Source organism: Balaenoptera physalus (assembly GCF_965194825.1).
Source record: "Balaenoptera physalus genome assembly, chromosome: 1".
NCBI lineage: Eukaryota > Metazoa > Chordata > Mammalia > Artiodactyla > Balaenopteridae > Balaenoptera > Balaenoptera physalus.
Genome location: NC_138882.1, coordinates 127551163 through 127569677, shown reverse-complemented (window position 1 = coordinate 127569677; position 18515 = coordinate 127551163). Strand labels below are relative to the sequence as shown.

Genomic DNA, 18515 nt, shown 5'->3' with positions numbered 1-18515 from the left:
TCTAATATCCTTTTTCTGTTCTAGAATTCCATTGAGGGCCCCACACTGTATTTAGTTATGGTCTCCTTGGCTCCAGTGACTACGATAATTTCTCAGATTTTCCACGTTTTTGATGACTTAGTTTTGAGGAATTTTTGTAGAATGTCTTTCACTTGGGATGTGACTATATTTTTCCCATTATTAGACTGGGATTATGGCTTTGGGAGTCCCCATGGATGTGTTCTTTCAATAAGGGAGGAGATTCTTTAAATTTAGCTATCATTTCTCGCTTATAAACGTATTATTTCTTTATGTGTTTGTTTTTCAGTGATCAGGTTACTGTATACAGGTCTCCTTATTGGTTTCCATTAGCATACAATACTTTTGGAGTGTCACCTCTTGAAAACAAATTTAACTAAAACCAAGATATCTGTCTTCATTTCAAGCGTATTAGTGCCTGCAGTGCCACCAAAAGGCAATTATCACTCACTTTGAGATTTAGCTTATTAGAGACAGAGTGCTAAAGGAAGCAGGTGAAGTTTTGGTCGTGGTTATTTTCCCTTTAAAAATGAGAGGTGTAGCCTGCGGCTAAGGCTTCGTAATGATGTGTTCAGTGTTCACAGGCTGTGTTGCTTGCGTGGTTTCAGAGAAAAACACTTTTTGAACATGGGATTTTTCACCCTTTCCCTATTATCTCAAGCTTCCCCTGCTGGGTCTATCGGGTGATTATGTCTGATTCAGTAGTCTGTAATACTCTCATTGCACTTGGAAGTGTTGCATACAAATCATCCATTAAAAGGGTAGACAAGAAGATATCATTGAATGTTGTTTTCAGATTCGGTAGATGCATTTTTAATTTTGTGTAGCTTCAGGGGAGGTATCCCTGCAAACTACTTTCCTTTAAAAATATCTTTAACTTCCTCACTAATTCATAAATTCATTTTTCCTTAAACACAACTTCATTATTTCCCTTTCCCTTTTGTACACTGTCATAGTAAATCAGAGACTCAAAATTTCTTTAATGCTATGGGTAGCACCATTTTATTTTTGAATCTGTCATTTTGTTGTGCAAAAGTTCCACAACTAGATCTGGGTGAGATGAAATACAGTCTTAGTGTACAATATGTTTTAGGTCATAGCTTTTTGACTCAGGTTGTCACAGAAAGAGAAAATAGGACGTAGTTTAAGTTTGGTCTCACTAAATATACCAAACTTTTGAAATAGATTCCTTGTATATCTAAACTTGCTTCCTAATTTTTCTGGTATTAAATATTTGTCTTCTCTTATTTCTAGTCAGAGCACTATGTAGAAATATTATTCTGTAAATAGTATCAACTTCCTAGAGCCGAGCCAGAACTGGATAACATTATATAACCTTAAAAATACTTGAATATGGATAAACAACAAGTTCCTACTCTATAGCACAGGGAACTATATTCATTATCCTATGATAAACCATAATGGAAAAGAATATAAGAAAAGAATACATATATATGTATAGCCGAATCACTTTGCTGTACATCAGAAATTAACACACCATTGTAAATCAACTATACTTCAATAAAAAATTACTTGATTATGTATTCACTTACTAAATATTAGTGAATTCACATTTGTTTAGAAAATGCTACATTTTTACTAGTTACACAATGATTAAATATAGAATAATAATTGTAATACAAAATAATTTATGTGCCATTTTACAAAATGAAAATATGTTCATCTAAATTTTAGGATAATAGTTTTTTTGAGAGCTAAATATTTGCAAGTATGTTCTAAACTTGAAGCTGCTTTGAAAGTTATCAAGTGAATGAAAGAAAAACAGTAGATTTTCACACTGACTTTGGATTTTACACTAATAACCTTGAAATTTAATATTAAGATCAATGTATTTGTAAAGTTCATTTAGCTTGATATTTGCCTGTATATTGGCCAGGGAGAACTTCAACTAAATTACTCTCATTATGCCGCAGATCGGGAGTTGTCTGGGCTCTCCATCACCCAATCATTTGTTATGTTGTATGAGGGAGGTGTGCCCTTGGTTTGCTACTTAATAAAGCTACTGTGTCCTCTTTTGTTGTTGTTTTCACAGAAAAATTATTAACTACATTCCTGAATTAATTGAATGCAAAGGAGTTTCATTTCACAACTGACAGGTACTTGACTTAGAGTTTATGGTCAAACAGAGTGCTACTCAATATTTCTGACCAACTATACTGATGGAGTCAATAATTATGGATGAGTGACAGTGGAAGGATGTGGAAACTCTGTACTGTATCACATCAGTACTTCCTGATCTATGTGCTGTGCGGTCTCTCAGATCTTGGTTAGTGTACTCAAGGGGAAGAAAGAAGGGTTCTGAGTTTAAAAAGGTATGGCAAAACTACGTTAAGCTAGCATCAACATTTTTGTTTGTGTGTTTTTTAAAACAGCAGTAATTCTTTTTTTTTTTAACATCTTTATTGGAGTATAATTGCTTTACAATGGTGTGTTAGTTTCTGCTTTATAACAAAGTGAGTCAGCTGTACATATACATATATCCCCATATCTCCTCCCTCTTGCATCTCTCTCCCACCCTCCATATCCCACCCCTCTAGGTGGTCACAAACCACTGAGCTGATCAAAACAGCAGTAATTCTTTAAATATTTTACATACTAAAAGAATTGACAGGCTGACTCAGTCAGTGGTAGAGTTGGGCAGTGGTTATGGGTAAACTATGCAGGATTTCTCAAAAATTTTTACTTATGGAATACCTATATTATTTTATTTTTTCAAATAGGCCCTATTAACTTTAATCAGAATACTGGTGTTTGGAATACTAGGAAACAGTATGGGAAATACTGATATAGACATGGATTTTTAAAGCTACCTCTGGATTCAGATATAATAGCAAAACATAGTTACCTGGATCATATAATTTGGGGCTTTTATGGCTTTTATTGTTTTCACTGAATTGTTCTTTGGTGTGACTTCCTTGGACTATATTCAAGGACACGTCAGGAAACAGTCCTATTGACTGTCCTATTTGTCTAATGAAAGGATACATAGACATTAGCAAGAGCATAAAACTTATGGCAGATTATATTTTCCTAAAATTACCTCAATAATATTTCCCAATTCCATATGCTTTTATGCATGTGACTTTGTCACTCCATTGAAAGGTGGATCTAGTTCTCCAACACTATAAATCTGGGTGGGATTTGTGACTACTTTGGTAGAAGTAAACATTATGCCTTCAGGGGCCGGGTGGTAAGAAGCCTTTCAGCCTCTACCAGGGTCTTTTGGAATGTTTGCTTTGGACATGCTCTCACAAAGACCCCAGAATCCATGCTGTGTGAAACCCAAATGACATGGAGAGACCATGAATGGTGTTTGGCTGGCAGCCCCTGTGAAAATGGTAGTGGATGGCCATCTCAGATGGCTGTAGCCCCAGTGAACACCTGAGTGCAGTTTCACGAGAAACCCTGCGTGAGAGCTACCCTACTGCGTTCAATCAACCAACAACAATGTGAGAAACAATAATAAATTATTTTTCTAAGGCACTAGGTTTTGGAGTGGTGTGGTTACACTGCAGCAGGTAACAGGACAGAACCTGAATGTATAAAGCACTCATGTTTTAACTCCATTTTATGGCTGTACCCTTATTTCCCCTTTGACTCAATTCTTGTATGTGTTTCGCATTAAAATATCTAGTTTATATTTTATCCATGTTTGCAAACTGCCTTAAAGTTATTCTGTAAAAAGGTTGAATGTACATAATGCTCCATGTATAAAATCACATCATGTCCAAGTCCAAAAATATATATTAATCCACTTACCTTTTCTGAGATTTAAAAAGAAAACAGAAGGATACTAAGAAACAGCATTATACTCTTGGTCTCAGGGAAATAGACATTTGGTGAGCAAGAGTGAGCTTCCTATTCTATTTGTCCCAACTAGTAGAAAAAAAAAAAAATTTGGTTGTATAGAGTTATTCAGCTTATCCAAGCTATGCAAGCAAATCTACTTGAGAAAAAAAAAAATCACACAATGCTAAACAGGTCTTATACTTTAGCACATAAAAGAATAAAGAACTATGTTTCTGACCTCTGAGGCATTCTTTGTCAGAATGATGAGGTATCAGGTGACGGTGACAGATAAAGTAAAATGTCTGAATTCTTAAATTAGTAACTAATAGAATTCCTGGTTCATTTATCTCAAAAATTTGCAATATCTAGTTTACTAAATATGGAAACTAGAAATTGCCTTTATATAATAACAAAGACATCTTATTGTTCAGGAAACAATGCAGAAAACTTAAATAGCATAAAAATAGGTAAAAACAAATGCATTTTACGTATGACTAGGAGGCATTTATTAAAGAATATTTCTTCCTTTCTACTGAAGATTCCTTTTTATTTTTTTCTCAAGTATTAAAATAACTCATCTGCTTTTGCCTTTAAAGAAATCAAGACTATGTTTTAAAGGAGCATGGTTTCAGGTTTTGAATGGGGCAGGGTGGAGATGGAAAGGTAAGTTGGGAGGTGGTAGACAATAAAGTGAACCTACAATTTGACTTCATCGTGACTGATTTTTGTTTTTACTGTTTCCTCACCTCTTTCAGAAATAACTTGCTGATAAATCAACAATGTGGAAATCCTCACTTTATACAAGAAATGTATGTCTATTTTTTATTAATTTGCTTTTTACTAGTGAATTCCACCACCTACCTATAACAGTCCCTGGCACTTAGTAGGTGCACAGCCAATATCTGTTCACCCAGGTTATAATAACCATAGCTAATCCTTTAATGTCAGTTGCTATGTGCTAAGCACTGTAGTAATTATCTTCCATATATTAGTTGATTTAATTGTCACAACAACGTGATGAAGTAGGTCCTGTTGTTATCCCCATTTCCTAGCTGAGAAACTGAGTCACAGGGCATAACTAACCTGAGATCCCATATCTCACTAGACGTAGAAAAGGAATTCTAGCCCAGGCACTCTGACTGCAGAGAGACCCGCCACACCGCGTTGCCTTTCGGAAAGTAAAGTTCTAAGATGTGAGAGGTGGCTGTTTATTTACACATTCCTTTAGGAGAATTGGAGAGATTGATCTGAGTGGGAAGATCAAATTGGGGAGCATTTAGGTAGTTCTGCAGAGGAGTGGGGGGCACTTGAGAAACAAGAAGTGATGTTGTTTTGAATAATTACTTTCCTTACTCGGGTCATAGAAGGTCTCTCACAAAAGCCTCCTGCATTAGATTGAGTGGAATATATAGCTGTCATGATTGCCGAGTGGGCTGAAGTGACAGAATAAATGACCTCACTGGAGCTGTGCCGCTCTCCAGGAGCCAGATGCACAGAAAACCAGGGGAATTTTAGGGTAATTTGAACAATATTTGCAGTGGTGGCAGCGCAAGGCTCTTTCTTCACAGCAGGCAGCAGTAGCGTGGGGTCTTTTCTAGGGCTCTGCTCATATCACCTAAAACTTACAAAGCTTAACTGACTGCCAGGGTAATTAACCCCCCTGCATACTGGAGGTTCTTTTAGATCCACTTCCGATACATTAAGGAAAAGAAAGAAAATAATCATTTTCAGGTTGAGCAGCCTGGCCCTTGGATGCTGATATATGGCAAATTGCAACCCAATAGGAAATGAAACCACATTTCTTAAGAACAATTGTGCAAGAAGCCTATTATTTTTCCCCTTATTTTTAGTGTATAAAATTGTAATATACTTTATAGATTTTATTATTTACAATGCCTCAAAGTGGCGGGTTGAAATTAGAATTGTGGTACATTGGCACCAGAAGAGATCCATTGCAGCTAAACTAACCCTCTCATTTTATACTAATCATAACTACCATACAAACCTATGACGTATAATGTCTGAATGAAATACTAAGTAAACTGTTCTGTACTTTCAGATTGCCTACTGATCTTAATGCTTGCTCAAGCCTTCTATCTAGTGTAAGTAATTCAAATCCTTTTCACTTAAATGAAAATGTTCAAGGAGCTTTGTGGATCTCAAATCCATGACATGATTTTCACTGAACAGTTACAAGAAATAACAAGCAACTTCTATATCAGTGAAAGGTTTACAGTGCTTTAGCTTATCAACATGGGTCCACATCCATCATAAGAAAAAAAATAACCGTTGGCATTGGGTATTTTTAACAACAAAACCAAGCCACATAGCATGGAGAACATTACTCCTGAAAGATACTGAAATCTTCCAATGTATTAATGCATTAATCCAGATTGCATACCAGCTGTGCAATTTATGGTCCATCCTTAGTATGGAATATTATTCAGTCACTTAAAAGGAATGAATGAAGTATACCCATTAGCTTTCCACATGATAATAGAGATGCTTTTAAAATGTGATCTAATATTAATGATTTGAATATGATGATATGAACAGGAAGAAAAAAATGGAAGAATATATACCAGCTAGTTAAAATAAATTGCCTGGTTGGGGGTGTAAGTGGGCATAGGGGTTAGGAATAAATGTGCAGAGAAAGGGCAGCAAAGCAAAGAGGAAAGAAGAAAAATACTTCACCTTAAAACATATGAAATACACATTTCAAATTGCATATGCGTGTAGAAGAGACATGTTAGAAAAGAATGTCATACTTCCTCTATACCCAGAAGAACATAATTGTAAACAGGAATATTATCCTTATATGATATGAGTTTATAGCTACGGAACAGTGGAGTATGCTCTAGACTGAGAGGCAGAAATTTGGGGTATGAATCCAGTCGCTTTAACTTCCTATCTGAGAGAGTCTGAGCAAGTTCCTCAGAGTTTCCATGGGGGAGCAGAAGGGGCTATGACTTTCAGTTTAAACACTGATTTTTCAATTTCCTAGCTGTGTGACACTGAGCACTTTTCACATTAAAAAATGAGGATAAAATTTCATATATTATTGTAAGAATTAAATGAGATCACACAATTGAAATCTGTATCAAATTTCAGGAAGAAGTCTTTTTTTCCCTTTAAATGCCATCTTCCAGTTATTTCTCTCATATCTGTAGTCTAAAACCTAAAAGTTTTAAGTTTGAACACTGCACGATGACTTAACAACCCCTATTAAATGCTATGTTATTTCGTACACTTTGTAGGTGCTATAGTTGTAGTGACTGGGGAAATTAATATACACCAAATTGATCTGAGAGGCTTCATACTAGGGGTCTTGAATCATGGGCAGAATTTGCAAGGGAGAAGACATTCTAGGTAGCAGAAAAATCTGAACAATAGGTACTCTTTCTGATCCATACTGAATCAATAATTCACGTTCTCCTCAAAGATTTCATGTTGGAAAAATTAGAGGATAATCTTGGTACATAGAAAAGGCTCATATTTTGTAAGTCATTGAAGATGGGTGCAATAACTTTAAATATATGGAAAATTAAGAAATGCAGGGTTATCATTTAATTGGGGGGGGCATTGAATTAAAAAGGACTGAAGAAATGATGCCATCATCAAATGAGTATATATAGACTGTTGGTTATGCCTAGCATGAAGATTGTGGAGTATTTGCTTAGAGACTTTCTCGTACGTTTTTTAATTGCTATATTGTGTGTAAATATATTTTTCCTAACCACAGTGTAATCAATCAACTAACAGAGTTTTTAATTAGGGGATTATAGTGTCTCCAGTTAATAACAAGTTTTTACACAGTAAGGGAATTTATCTTACACTTCTTTCGGGTCCATTCATCTCATTGTTTGAGACCCACCTTAAAGTATTAAGTTCTTTGATTGAACCCCTTGAAATACTATAACCCTTCTCCCAACCCCAGCTGCTCATGAAGAAGAGTTTGCAAATTAATATTTATTAATGAATTTGTGATACATTTTAGAGGTTGAGGAGACTGAATCTCAAATCCTAATATTTATTCCTCTCACTATCAAATGAAGAAGTGGTACGTGAGGAATAACAGCCAAATGGAAAATAAAGCACTACTTTATTACTTCTTTGGCAACTTCCTTACAAATCCCCAAAGATCTTCCCTGGAAAAACTGAGTTGAAGCCATGTTACGAGCTCAAGGCTACATTGGTAGCCTAATTCCTCTCCCTGCTCCACTTCATCAATTTGAGATTGCTGGGCCATCTCTTCTACCTAAACTGCATGATGTTAGAGATAAGCATGGAGGGCTTTACCTGAGAAAGCTGGCTCACCCAATATGCTTCCAGTATGGAGTACCTAAAGCAAAAGAGCAAAAGCCAGGCTGTTCAGGGGATCCAGACTCTCTTATCACATCAACCACATGGTCACAAAACAGAAGAAGGCAGTGACATTGATTCACGAAGCAAAAAAGAAAAGGTATCTGCCTTAAAGGAAGAACGTAACCTGGTACAATGAACATCTTGAGCTCGGGATAAATAATTGCAATACAATGTGATAAATGTTAAAATAGGTAAGTACTGGATGGAATGATGACACAAAAGTAGAGCTGATTAATTCCTTGTGTGAAACCAGAAAGGCTTCATAGAGAAAGATACATTAGGTATAAGCAGATGTTTGCCAGAGTAATGGTGATAACAAGGAGGAAGCTTCAGAAATAGGGGATTTGGTAAACCATAGAAAGTCTTGGGAAAGATAAACAGTTTAGCAGAACTGAAGAAACTCATAGGGCAAACGTGAGAACCAGGGGGGTAGGTTCTCTTTATCTCACAGACTTTGAGTGGTTTTAAAATTTTTTAATGTTAATTAAGTGTGTGGTGTGTGGGTGTTTGAAGGCGTGGGTGATGTCCACACCGTGGGGCAGTGTCACTTGGGGATGGGGTGAGCCCCCAGGCAGCGGGTCACCCTGGGTCCTGCTGAGGCAGAGCTGCAGGGCCTCTGGGGACACGGCTTCATTGCACTCCTCCACCTGAGGGCTCGGGACCCGCACATTGAAAGTGTGTTTCCAGCAGCGGTATGTACTTTTGTATGTACTTTTCAGTTCAGCATCTTAACACATTGCTGTCATCGTAATGTTCATTTTTGTATTTTTTAAACTGAGCCCAGTGAAAACCTTTTTTGAGCTCTTTTTCTTGTTGATTATAAAAACAGGGGGCAAGTGCTATGAGGCATTTATGCAATAAATATATATTTATACGTGTGCACACACCTGTTTTTTTCTTTTTTTAAAAAAAGAGAGATCCTTACCTAGTAAAAAGGTAAGTGAGCAGTTATGAGAAGGTCTGAAATCTCATACTAAAGAATACAGGTTTCACCCAATGATGTCTATGGGAGGGTTTGTGAAAACAAGATTCAGGATTTAAGGTTTTCCCTACTGATATGACTACTTGCTTATATCTAAAGATGTTATTATGTACATATTTCCATAGTATTAGTTCCTATAGTTGCTGTAACAAATTATCAAAAAATGTCAATAATCTTGTGACAAATTAACAACAAACTTGGTGGCTTAAAACAATATACATTTATTGTTTTACAGTTTTAGAGGTTAGAAGTCCAAACTGGGTCTCCCTGGGCTAAAACAAAAGTACAGCAGGGCTGACTTCCTTCTAGGAGCTCTGCGGGAGAATCCATTTCCTTGCCTTTCTCAGCTTACAGGAGCTGCCCACGTTCCTTGGCTTGTGGACTGTTTCCATCTTCAAAGCCAGCAATGTATGGTTGAGTATGCCTCGTATGGCACTGCTTTAACAGCTCCCTCTTCTGCCTCTATCTTTTGTTTATAAGGAAACTTGTGATTACATGGGACCAACCTGAAAAATCCAGGATAATTTCCTCACGTCAAAGTTAGCGGACTAGCTGTTAGCTGGTTAATTCTCCTCTCCACGTAACCTAACATATTCATGTGTTCTGAGGATTAGGGTGTGGGCATTTTGGGAAGACCATTATTCTGCCCACCACACATAATTTGTATACATTGATTGAACAGATTACTTTTTTAGTATCTTATTCCAATAGCACTGTCCTATAATGATAATGATAATAATAGGTCATATAAGAGATCAAAAGATCAAATAAAAAGTTATCACAAATCCTCTAAAAATGTTTAAGACATTGGCAGGCAGCTAATCTTTCTTGAGAAATGCCTCAGCCAAGCAGTAGAAAGATTCATTCAGATATCATTTTATTTGTTAGAGTAAGATTTGACAGACTTCACTTGAACAGCTGGAGAAATTAAGTTAAAATCACAACATTTAGTGTATTGGCACACAGGTATGTGTAGAACAATTACATATTTTTTGAAGTAAGATCACTGCTTCTACTTTTTAATGAGAAAACTTGAAGATAGATAGAAGCCTTACATTTTAGCAGATATGCCTTAATAGAGGAAAACTGTCAGAAAATAGATCCAGTGTGAAAGTTTATACAGTTCTCAGTGATTTCTTTGTTATAAATAACATTTTTGAATGTGTACTTTTCTGAACAGAGAAAAATAGCAATTCACTTTATGAATACTTTCATATTTACAATGCCCTTTTAAAAACAGTAAGTTAAAAGAGAATATTGTGATGTGAACTACAATATTTCTAAAATTAAAAAAAATAAAGAACTCAAATATGCTAGTCTAATGAGATACAATATTTTTCACTACACTGAAAGGTTATGGAACAGAGTACTTAGCAGGTTTATATACACAATTTTTACATTTACAGGCATGAACAATATTATATTTTGACACATTTATATACTACTGAATAAGCATTTGAAGTCACAATCTGTGAAATAAGTATAGAAAGGGCATATACCTCATTCTGATGTTAACGTAAAAACAGAACAGAAATGTTTAGTTTTTTTTTTTGTGAAGTTTTGTGTTTTTATAGAATATTAGAATAGAAAGTGGATAAAACAAATACACGTCTAAGTTGTTTCGGTAGAAATTTAAGTCCAGAACAATTCACAGAATGGTAAGATGTGTTTATTCAATTCTTTGTTTTATCTCTAATTTCCCATCTAGTTTACAAAACAACGAGCTTGCTCAAAATATGTCTCATTGTTACAACCGTCATTCCCTTTTTACTGTTTCATATTCTACCTCTTCATTCTCTTATGTTCCACTTTCTGTAACGGAGCTCATTACCAAGGTGATAGGCTACTAGTTTCAAAGGCAACATGAATCAAGAAAATATCAAGCCAGTGGTTTCCTTCAGGACATTCATATATTTTTTGTGTTAGAAAGAAAATCTTTCCTTGGGTGCAGTGATATCACTCTGAGAAACCAATTACTTTCCAAATATCTGCAATACTATTTTTGACATAGCTAACTAAGTCATGTAGGAAAGCTTACTATAGCTATATGGTACATAATTTTATCTCATATTATCTACAGTTCTTACACAGTAAACAGAAAAATGGCCTTAAAATATTTGATTAGTATTAACAGTTGGACAATTTGTTTGAGTCCTTTCTACACACTGGCCATCCACAGCTTGGCTTTTTTATTTCTGTGTAGCAGTAACGACCCGTGGTTCTCTCTGTTTACCTCAAACATCCGAAGCAACAAGGGACATTTTTGAACAATCTATAATATTCTTCTTGGATCTAAAAAGAAGAAAGTAAGAAACGTGACACATAATTGTAACAATCACATCAAAATATTTGCAAATCACAATAAACTGTTATATTTGGTTCTCTAAATTATTGTTGCTTTCTGATGATCTGGCAGAATACGCTCAAGTGAATATAAGCTGTACTTATACTCCTACTAGCAAGTTTTGTAAAAGCACATTTCCCTATGGACAGCTAAGCCTTCTGATTATTTTGACACGAAAATGTACTGCACTTAGGCAATAAAGGCACAAGTCATAAATCTCCGAGAATGAGAATTTTTATCAATTTGGTAACTGATGCTACATAAATATGCCATAAGGTTGACAAAAGTAGCAAGTTGCTTACCTTTCTAGATAAAACACACAGGAATAAGAAGATGAACATCCCCTGGAAGGCGTTGCTGATGGTGAAGAGGTAAGCTGTCACCACCGATGCGTGGACAACGTGGAGCACCCCAAAGATCCAGGTGGTGCCAAGGAGGAACAGGAGAGCAAGGGCTCCTCTGGCACAAGACCTAGAACAAGTTTGCAACGCTCCAGCTAAGAAAGCTATGCATACTTAACATATCCTCAAATTCCTCAAATTAGGTGGGAAGTCAGTTTTTGAATAACCAAGAAATCTTCGGTAAAGACCACCAACAATTTTGAAACTGACAAATTATGCTACAGTTGCATGGGACGGGCTAGGGTATACTAGTGCACCGTGGCTGGGATGTGCTTCCAAATTCAAGGCAGCATTTTAAAAATCTGGTATTTTTCAAGGAATTTCCTTAATCTTAAAATATTTTCATCTGTGTGTAGGCTTTGATCTCAAATCTAATGTTGCAGGAACTCCCAAAGGTAAGACAGATAGCTGTTAGGAAGTATTCTCCCTGAGAAACCTTGAAGAGTATACCATGTGGATTTAGGTCAGCACATGGGCAGGACATCAAAGGATACTTCTGCTTTCCTTTCAGGCTCAGTAGAGAACATGTAAAATATAAAACAAGATTGTTTTTTTTTTTTTTTGCTTTTGCAATACAGTTACCTCAAAGTAAATTCATGTTAGAATGCTGATTTCTTAAAAAATACAGGCACATACTCACTTTTACACATTTGCAACTTATTGCCTGTGAGTTTTGGTAAAACAGTATTCAATCCTGCTCACTGAGGACACTGCCTTGAAAATGAGGCAACTAATACTTATTTTCTCATTCATTCTTTTTTTTTTAACATCTTTATTGGAGTATAATTGCTTTACAATCGTGTGTTAGTTTCTGCTTCATAACAAAGTGAATCAGTTATACATATACATATGTTCCCATATCTCTTCCCTCTTGCGTCTCCCTCCCTCCCACCCTCCCTATCCCACCCCTCTAGGTGCTCACAGAGCACCGAGCTGATCTCCCTGTGCTATGCGGCTGCTTCCCACTAGCTATCCTCATTCATTCTTAGTGCAATCATTCTTTACTGCAGAAGATGTTTCTGCAGTGTACCGCAGAAAATGAGTCATTCTCAACTTTATTAAAGCCAGCAAACTACATGTAACTATGAATGGTGAGGAGTAAAAGAAAGTAATCAATCAAACATTTGCTAAATCCTAACTATAAATCTTGTGCAAGATATTGAAACTACAGGAGTGTTCCCAAGAGACCCAAACGTCAGTTGTTTCTAATGTTCCCTACAGTACACTTCAGTTTTTCCTGAACAAACCATTTTCAAGGTCTCAATAAATCAGTTTTAAAGGGAGGGAGCTGAGGAAAAATCATGGCAGAATGCAAACTAGAAATCAAAAGGCAGAAACACAGTTGCTAAGCGCTGAGAAATGCTTTGCAAAAGAAGATCACTAAGGCCAACTTTTGTCTTAAAATGCAGTGATCATCTTTTCTTTCAAAGGGGAATATGTTCAAAAAGATTGCTTTACTTACCATTTACTCTGTGGTGATTATAGGCTTATTAACATATTAAATACTATTTAGCAATACTATTTAGTATTTTAAATATGATGGGGGAAAGTGTGAAAAAATCATTTAAAAATTGTCCTTCCAAAAATTATTTCTACTTTAAGTTACTAAAGCTTTTAATCACTAAAGAAAATACAGTTGAAGAAATACTTACCTTATGTTCTCATAGCAACTAACTTCTGGTTTCAACCCCGCAGTGTGACGAAAAACTTTGTATATGATAACTCCAAATGCCAAGAGATTAACCTGAGAATATAAATTAATTTCAACAGACATAATTTTCATAGTAAACTAGATACATATAAAGGAAATAAACAAATAGCAAAGATATCAAATAAATAGAAACCAGTAAATCATGGCATTTTTATGTATATTAAGAAGTACAAACCCTCCGGTAGACGTATGCAAACAAATATGCGGTTGATCTTTACAATATCACTGAACATTGTCAGTACAAATCACAGTTAGTACAATTTGCCAGACTGTATTAAGCACCTGTTCAAGAATTTCTTCAGATGTTATAATCATGTCTACAGATTGATGAATTATCATCTTCTGCCAACAATATGGTTAATATACATATTAAGATAAATTTTGGTTTGAAAAACTTTATGAACACTTGAGAAATCAAATTTTTGTTCATGAAATTGTGTGCTGTTTCTTTGAAAAGAAGTTTTAGTGATACTTCTGTCAATCCTTTGAAAATTTAAACTGGAAAAGAGAAATTGAAAGGAAATTTGAAAACAACAAAACACCCTTAATTTCTACTGTTAGAAAATGTTTGAATGTACTTTCTTTTGTATGGTTCATCTAGCTATCTCTCCTAATATTATGTTGAGATTTCCTCTCCCTAAATTTAATGTCATAAACTTTCAAAATATTAATCAGTGAAATATATGTTTAAAGGCATATGCATTTTGATAAACATTTATATTCTATTATATATATTCCATAATATCGGTTATATAGAATGCACAGAATTTTTACCCCTTCTAAAATGACTGCATTATGAAAAACTTCCTCTTATTTTCTTTCCTTTTCTTATACTTTTGGAGACTTGTAAGTCATATGTGCAGTGTCAGAGGATTAATTGAGGGGTATATTTTAAATGTATATCTATTTTAACATAAGCATACTAATAATTAAAAATATTAAAATTATAGAAATAATTTGTAGGTTAATCCTTTATTGAATATATTTTATTAATCCAAACAAATTTTTCAAAAGCCATTTTGTAACAACAGTAGCAAAGTGCAATATTTTAATTTTCAGCTAATTCTTATACTAGGATTTCAGAAATTTACAGAAAAATTCTGTTTTTTCTTCCATATTCTAAGGATTTTCTATAGCTTCTAAAAATGAAATTTACTAGTTACTATTATAAAAAGCAGTATAAAATAATGGATCAGATAATTTCATGTTGTCATATCTCCATGGAGAGATCCTTGAGAGAAATTCTTAGAGGAATATGGATCTAGTCCCTTCTTCCTGCTTCCAAATGGTTATTACTTCAATTATACGATTAATTAATTCTAATTACAGTAAGGTTTCTATACAAAGAAAGACTTCAGCAATTGCAGAGGGGAGATAAAATATATTTAAATTGATTCAGTTGACAAGTTTCGCCCTATTGTATGCTCAAATAACTAACTGAAATGACAATTTAATAATATTTAATTTTATAAATAGTCTCTGCTACTTATGAAAGAGAGATACATAGCATTTTCTAGGCTTCTATAGCTATAACTTCTTTAAATAAATTTGGTAACAACACTTGTATTTAATTTTATAAACATATATATGTTTTTTAAAATAATAAAAAGTATTAAAATTTGGTTAGTATAAATAATATAATCAAAACATTATTGGTTTGAAAATCTTCAAAGAATTTTTATGAGGTGTTTATATTGAACTTGTTAACTCAACAGAAGAATAGTTATTAGATAAAATAACTTTAAATGTTAAAATAATTGTTCACTAATGCATAAATTTTCTAAGTTAGTGATTTAAATTTATAATATTTATTAAATAAAGTTTCTTAAACTTCTGTTATTAATAAAACAAATTTGAAAAATAGTTGCTTATATTGTTATGGTTTCTCAGAAATGCATATACATTTTGGATATGCTTTTACATCATATGCTAAAATAGTGAAGAGTAAAAATGGAACATTCTTTATGGGTGATCTAGCTGTGGAAAGTACATGTTTTCTACATAAAAGGGAAAATGTTTACATACTTATAAAAACCAGGTGCTGCTAGACAAACAGGAGACAATTCTTAGTCCATAAACTTATATTTTCGCAATTGTTAGATAAAACAGATTAAAGCATTTTTATCAAAAGGTATTATGGTTTTATGCAATGAAAACAATCACAAATACATTGATTGTATTATCAATGACAAAAATACAAATATATGGAGCTTTTTATTTGCATGTATTCAAAACATTTTATAAAGGGTCAACTAAGTGTCTGGTATATTGGTGAGGTCTGGGTATTAATGAACAAAACAGACGCTGCCCTTTGTTCTCATAAACTTATTGAGAAAATAGATAGTAAAAAAAAATCATACAAATACTTACAATTCTACAAACTGTGAAAAATGCTATTAAGTCACAAATTTAGACTGTTAAGAGATGCAAAATGAAGGTGGGCTAGAATGAAGGTTTGGGAAGTATGTCTCTCAAGATTTAACATTTTAAACCAGACGTGACGACTGATAATGCATTAGAAGATCAAAGATGAGGGAGAAAAGCATTCTGTGAAGCAAATGGCATAGAAAAAAGCCATGAGGCTTAAGAATATGGTATGCCTTTAAGGAATTACCAGCAGTGGCGGCTGAAGTGTAGTAAATATAGGGAAGGGTAGCGGGAGACAAGGTAGACAAAAGATGAAGAGTACTTAGATTTTATCTTAAATGCAAAGGTTTTTTAATTTATTCTTTCACTCAGGAATCACTTATGCACTATAGTCCTTTTCCTCAAGGAACTTACAGTACAGTGGAGGAGATGGCCAGTCAACAGGCAAGTACAACATTATTTAGGAAGTGCCATGCAGTTGTTTGCAGAGTAGAGTAGAAGGACACAGGTGATGATACCCTAATGTATGATTTCTAAGCCAGTCTTGAGTGACCAGTAGAGCCAAAGGAGTGAAACACAAAGAAAATAAGTGATTTGTCTGGATCTCAGTCGCTGGACCTGTCTATATATACTCACTGACTCAGGCTCAGTGGCTCCAAATAATATCCTTAGGCTCCATCTAACTTTTCTGCTTGGAAATCTAATGGGCATCATGAGTTAAAATGTCAAAAATTAACTGCTATTCTTCTCTTAAATAACTTATTTTTGTTGTAACATATCCCACCTCACGAAAAAAAGTTATCTCATTTTCTAGCAGATCAAGTTTATTCATCAGCAAACCTTTCATCTCTACCTTCAAAACATATTCGGAATATGACCACCACTTACCGTCTTCACAGCTCTTATCCTGGAAGAGGCCACCATCATGCCTCTCCTGGGTTATTGCAAAAGCCTCCTAATTGGTCTCTCTGCTTGCATCCTTGCCTTCCTACAATCTTTTCTCATTACAGCAGAAAGATTGAGCCTTTTAAAATGTAAGTCAGACCACTTCTCTAGTCGGAAGCCTCCAATGGCTTCCCATCTCAGAGTTAAACCTGAGGATCTCACAATAGATTCTAAGGTCTGAAATGATATACTTCTTCCCTCAAGTCCTACTTCTCTGTGCTTTGATCACTTCACTCCACTCACATTGGATTCTCTGTTCTTCCTTCCAGCACACAAAGCATGACTTCAGGCCATTGCCCTTGCTGGACCTTTGGATATCCCCTTAGCTCATTCCCTCACCACCTCTGTTTAAATGCTCTTTACCTACCAACTGCCTCCCGGTGTACCTTTGTGAAAAACTGAAACCCAGATGATAAAATCAGACCCGAATTCAATTCCATGGAAATGCAGAGCATGATCGTACTCTTTACTGTTTTGGACAATGCAAATTCTGTATGTCAACATGTTCTTCCCTTGCCTTAGTCAGTAGGAAACTGACAAAGACTTTCCTTAATTAAACCACAGTCAAGTTCCTCTGAGCCCTCTTCTCATCTAGGCCTTGACCCTGAGCTTCAGTGACATCCTTGCAGTGCCCAGTTTTAGCAAGAATCCTGCTGAATCAGCTTAGAGAGGATTTTTCCCACTCTTGATATGTGATCACTTTCAAATTCCTCATCTCCCATCCTTGATATCTGATCACCCTGGCCTGCCATTCAGTAACAAAGCTCTTAAAATAAGTTTAGCAAGAATTCTCCCTACACTTGATATCTCCTCTTAGTAGTTTTTCATCTGCCATCCCCACCCACTCCCTCACACATAACCTGTTCCTTGGCTGTAAATCCCCAGTTGCCCTTATTGTATTCAGAGTTGAGCTCAATCTCCCCTATTTTGATAGTTTTGACACCTCTCACAATAGTCTGGAATAAAGTCTTCCTTACCATTTTAACAAGTGTCAGAATAATTTTTTCCTTAACCAAACTCAGAGTCAAATCCAAGGTCATATTATAATATTCAGCAAATTTGGGATAACTGGAAAAACCTAAATTTACTCTTTTTACACTGCCTGCATTCTCTCTTTATCCATAAATATATAAGCTACTTTAAATTCTTTTTCTAATAGAGTAAAAAAAAAAAAAAACAACTTAAACAAAGAATCAGTATCACCTAAAGGCACATGACTTGGCTTAGAGGTGGAGATTAAGTTGAAACTCTATGCATTTTACATGGTACAGAAAAGTATCTTCTGGGAGGAAATGTTTTATGAAGTAATCATGAACAGTCTGAGATGGGATAAAAACAAAAGCTCAGAACAAGATTATGTAGAATTAAAAAGTATTTCTAATAATAAGAAATAGTTTGCAATTATTCCAGAAGTAATGACTTTGAGAACTGATAGAGAAATATCTGTATTTTAGGTTAAATAGCGGGGAAGATACTATTAACACTGTGTTTACAAGCAATGGCTACAGCAACAATAAAAAACTTGAATACTTCAGTAAGTCTTTAAAATGTAATATAAATCATTAATATTAA

General features: G+C 34.9%; 1 protein-coding gene across 6 annotated transcripts in view; it reads right to left on the bottom strand.

Annotated features, from left to right (window-relative positions):
- Window positions 1–9376: 9376 nt before the first annotated feature.
- ADGRL4 (adhesion G protein-coupled receptor L4) overlaps window positions 9377–18515 on the bottom strand; it is a 135666-nt gene continuing 126527 nt past the window's right edge. For 2 of the 6 annotated variants that reach the window (XM_082419585.1, XM_082419581.1), the window contains 4 exons: window positions 13573–13664; window positions 11822–11990; window positions 11409–11467; window positions 9377–9681 (listed from right to left, as the gene is read on the bottom strand). In XM_082419585.1, coding sequence (XP_082275711.1) covers window positions 9570–9681; window positions 11409–11467; window positions 11822–11990; window positions 13573–13664 — 432 coding nt within the window. In that variant the 3' untranslated portion in view covers window positions 9377–9569. Of the gene's footprint in view, window positions 11468–11821; window positions 11991–13572; window positions 13665–18515 lie in introns of all 6 variants that reach the window. The other 4 variants (XM_082419586.1, XM_082419584.1, XM_082419583.1 and 1 more) reach the window with 3 other exon arrangements.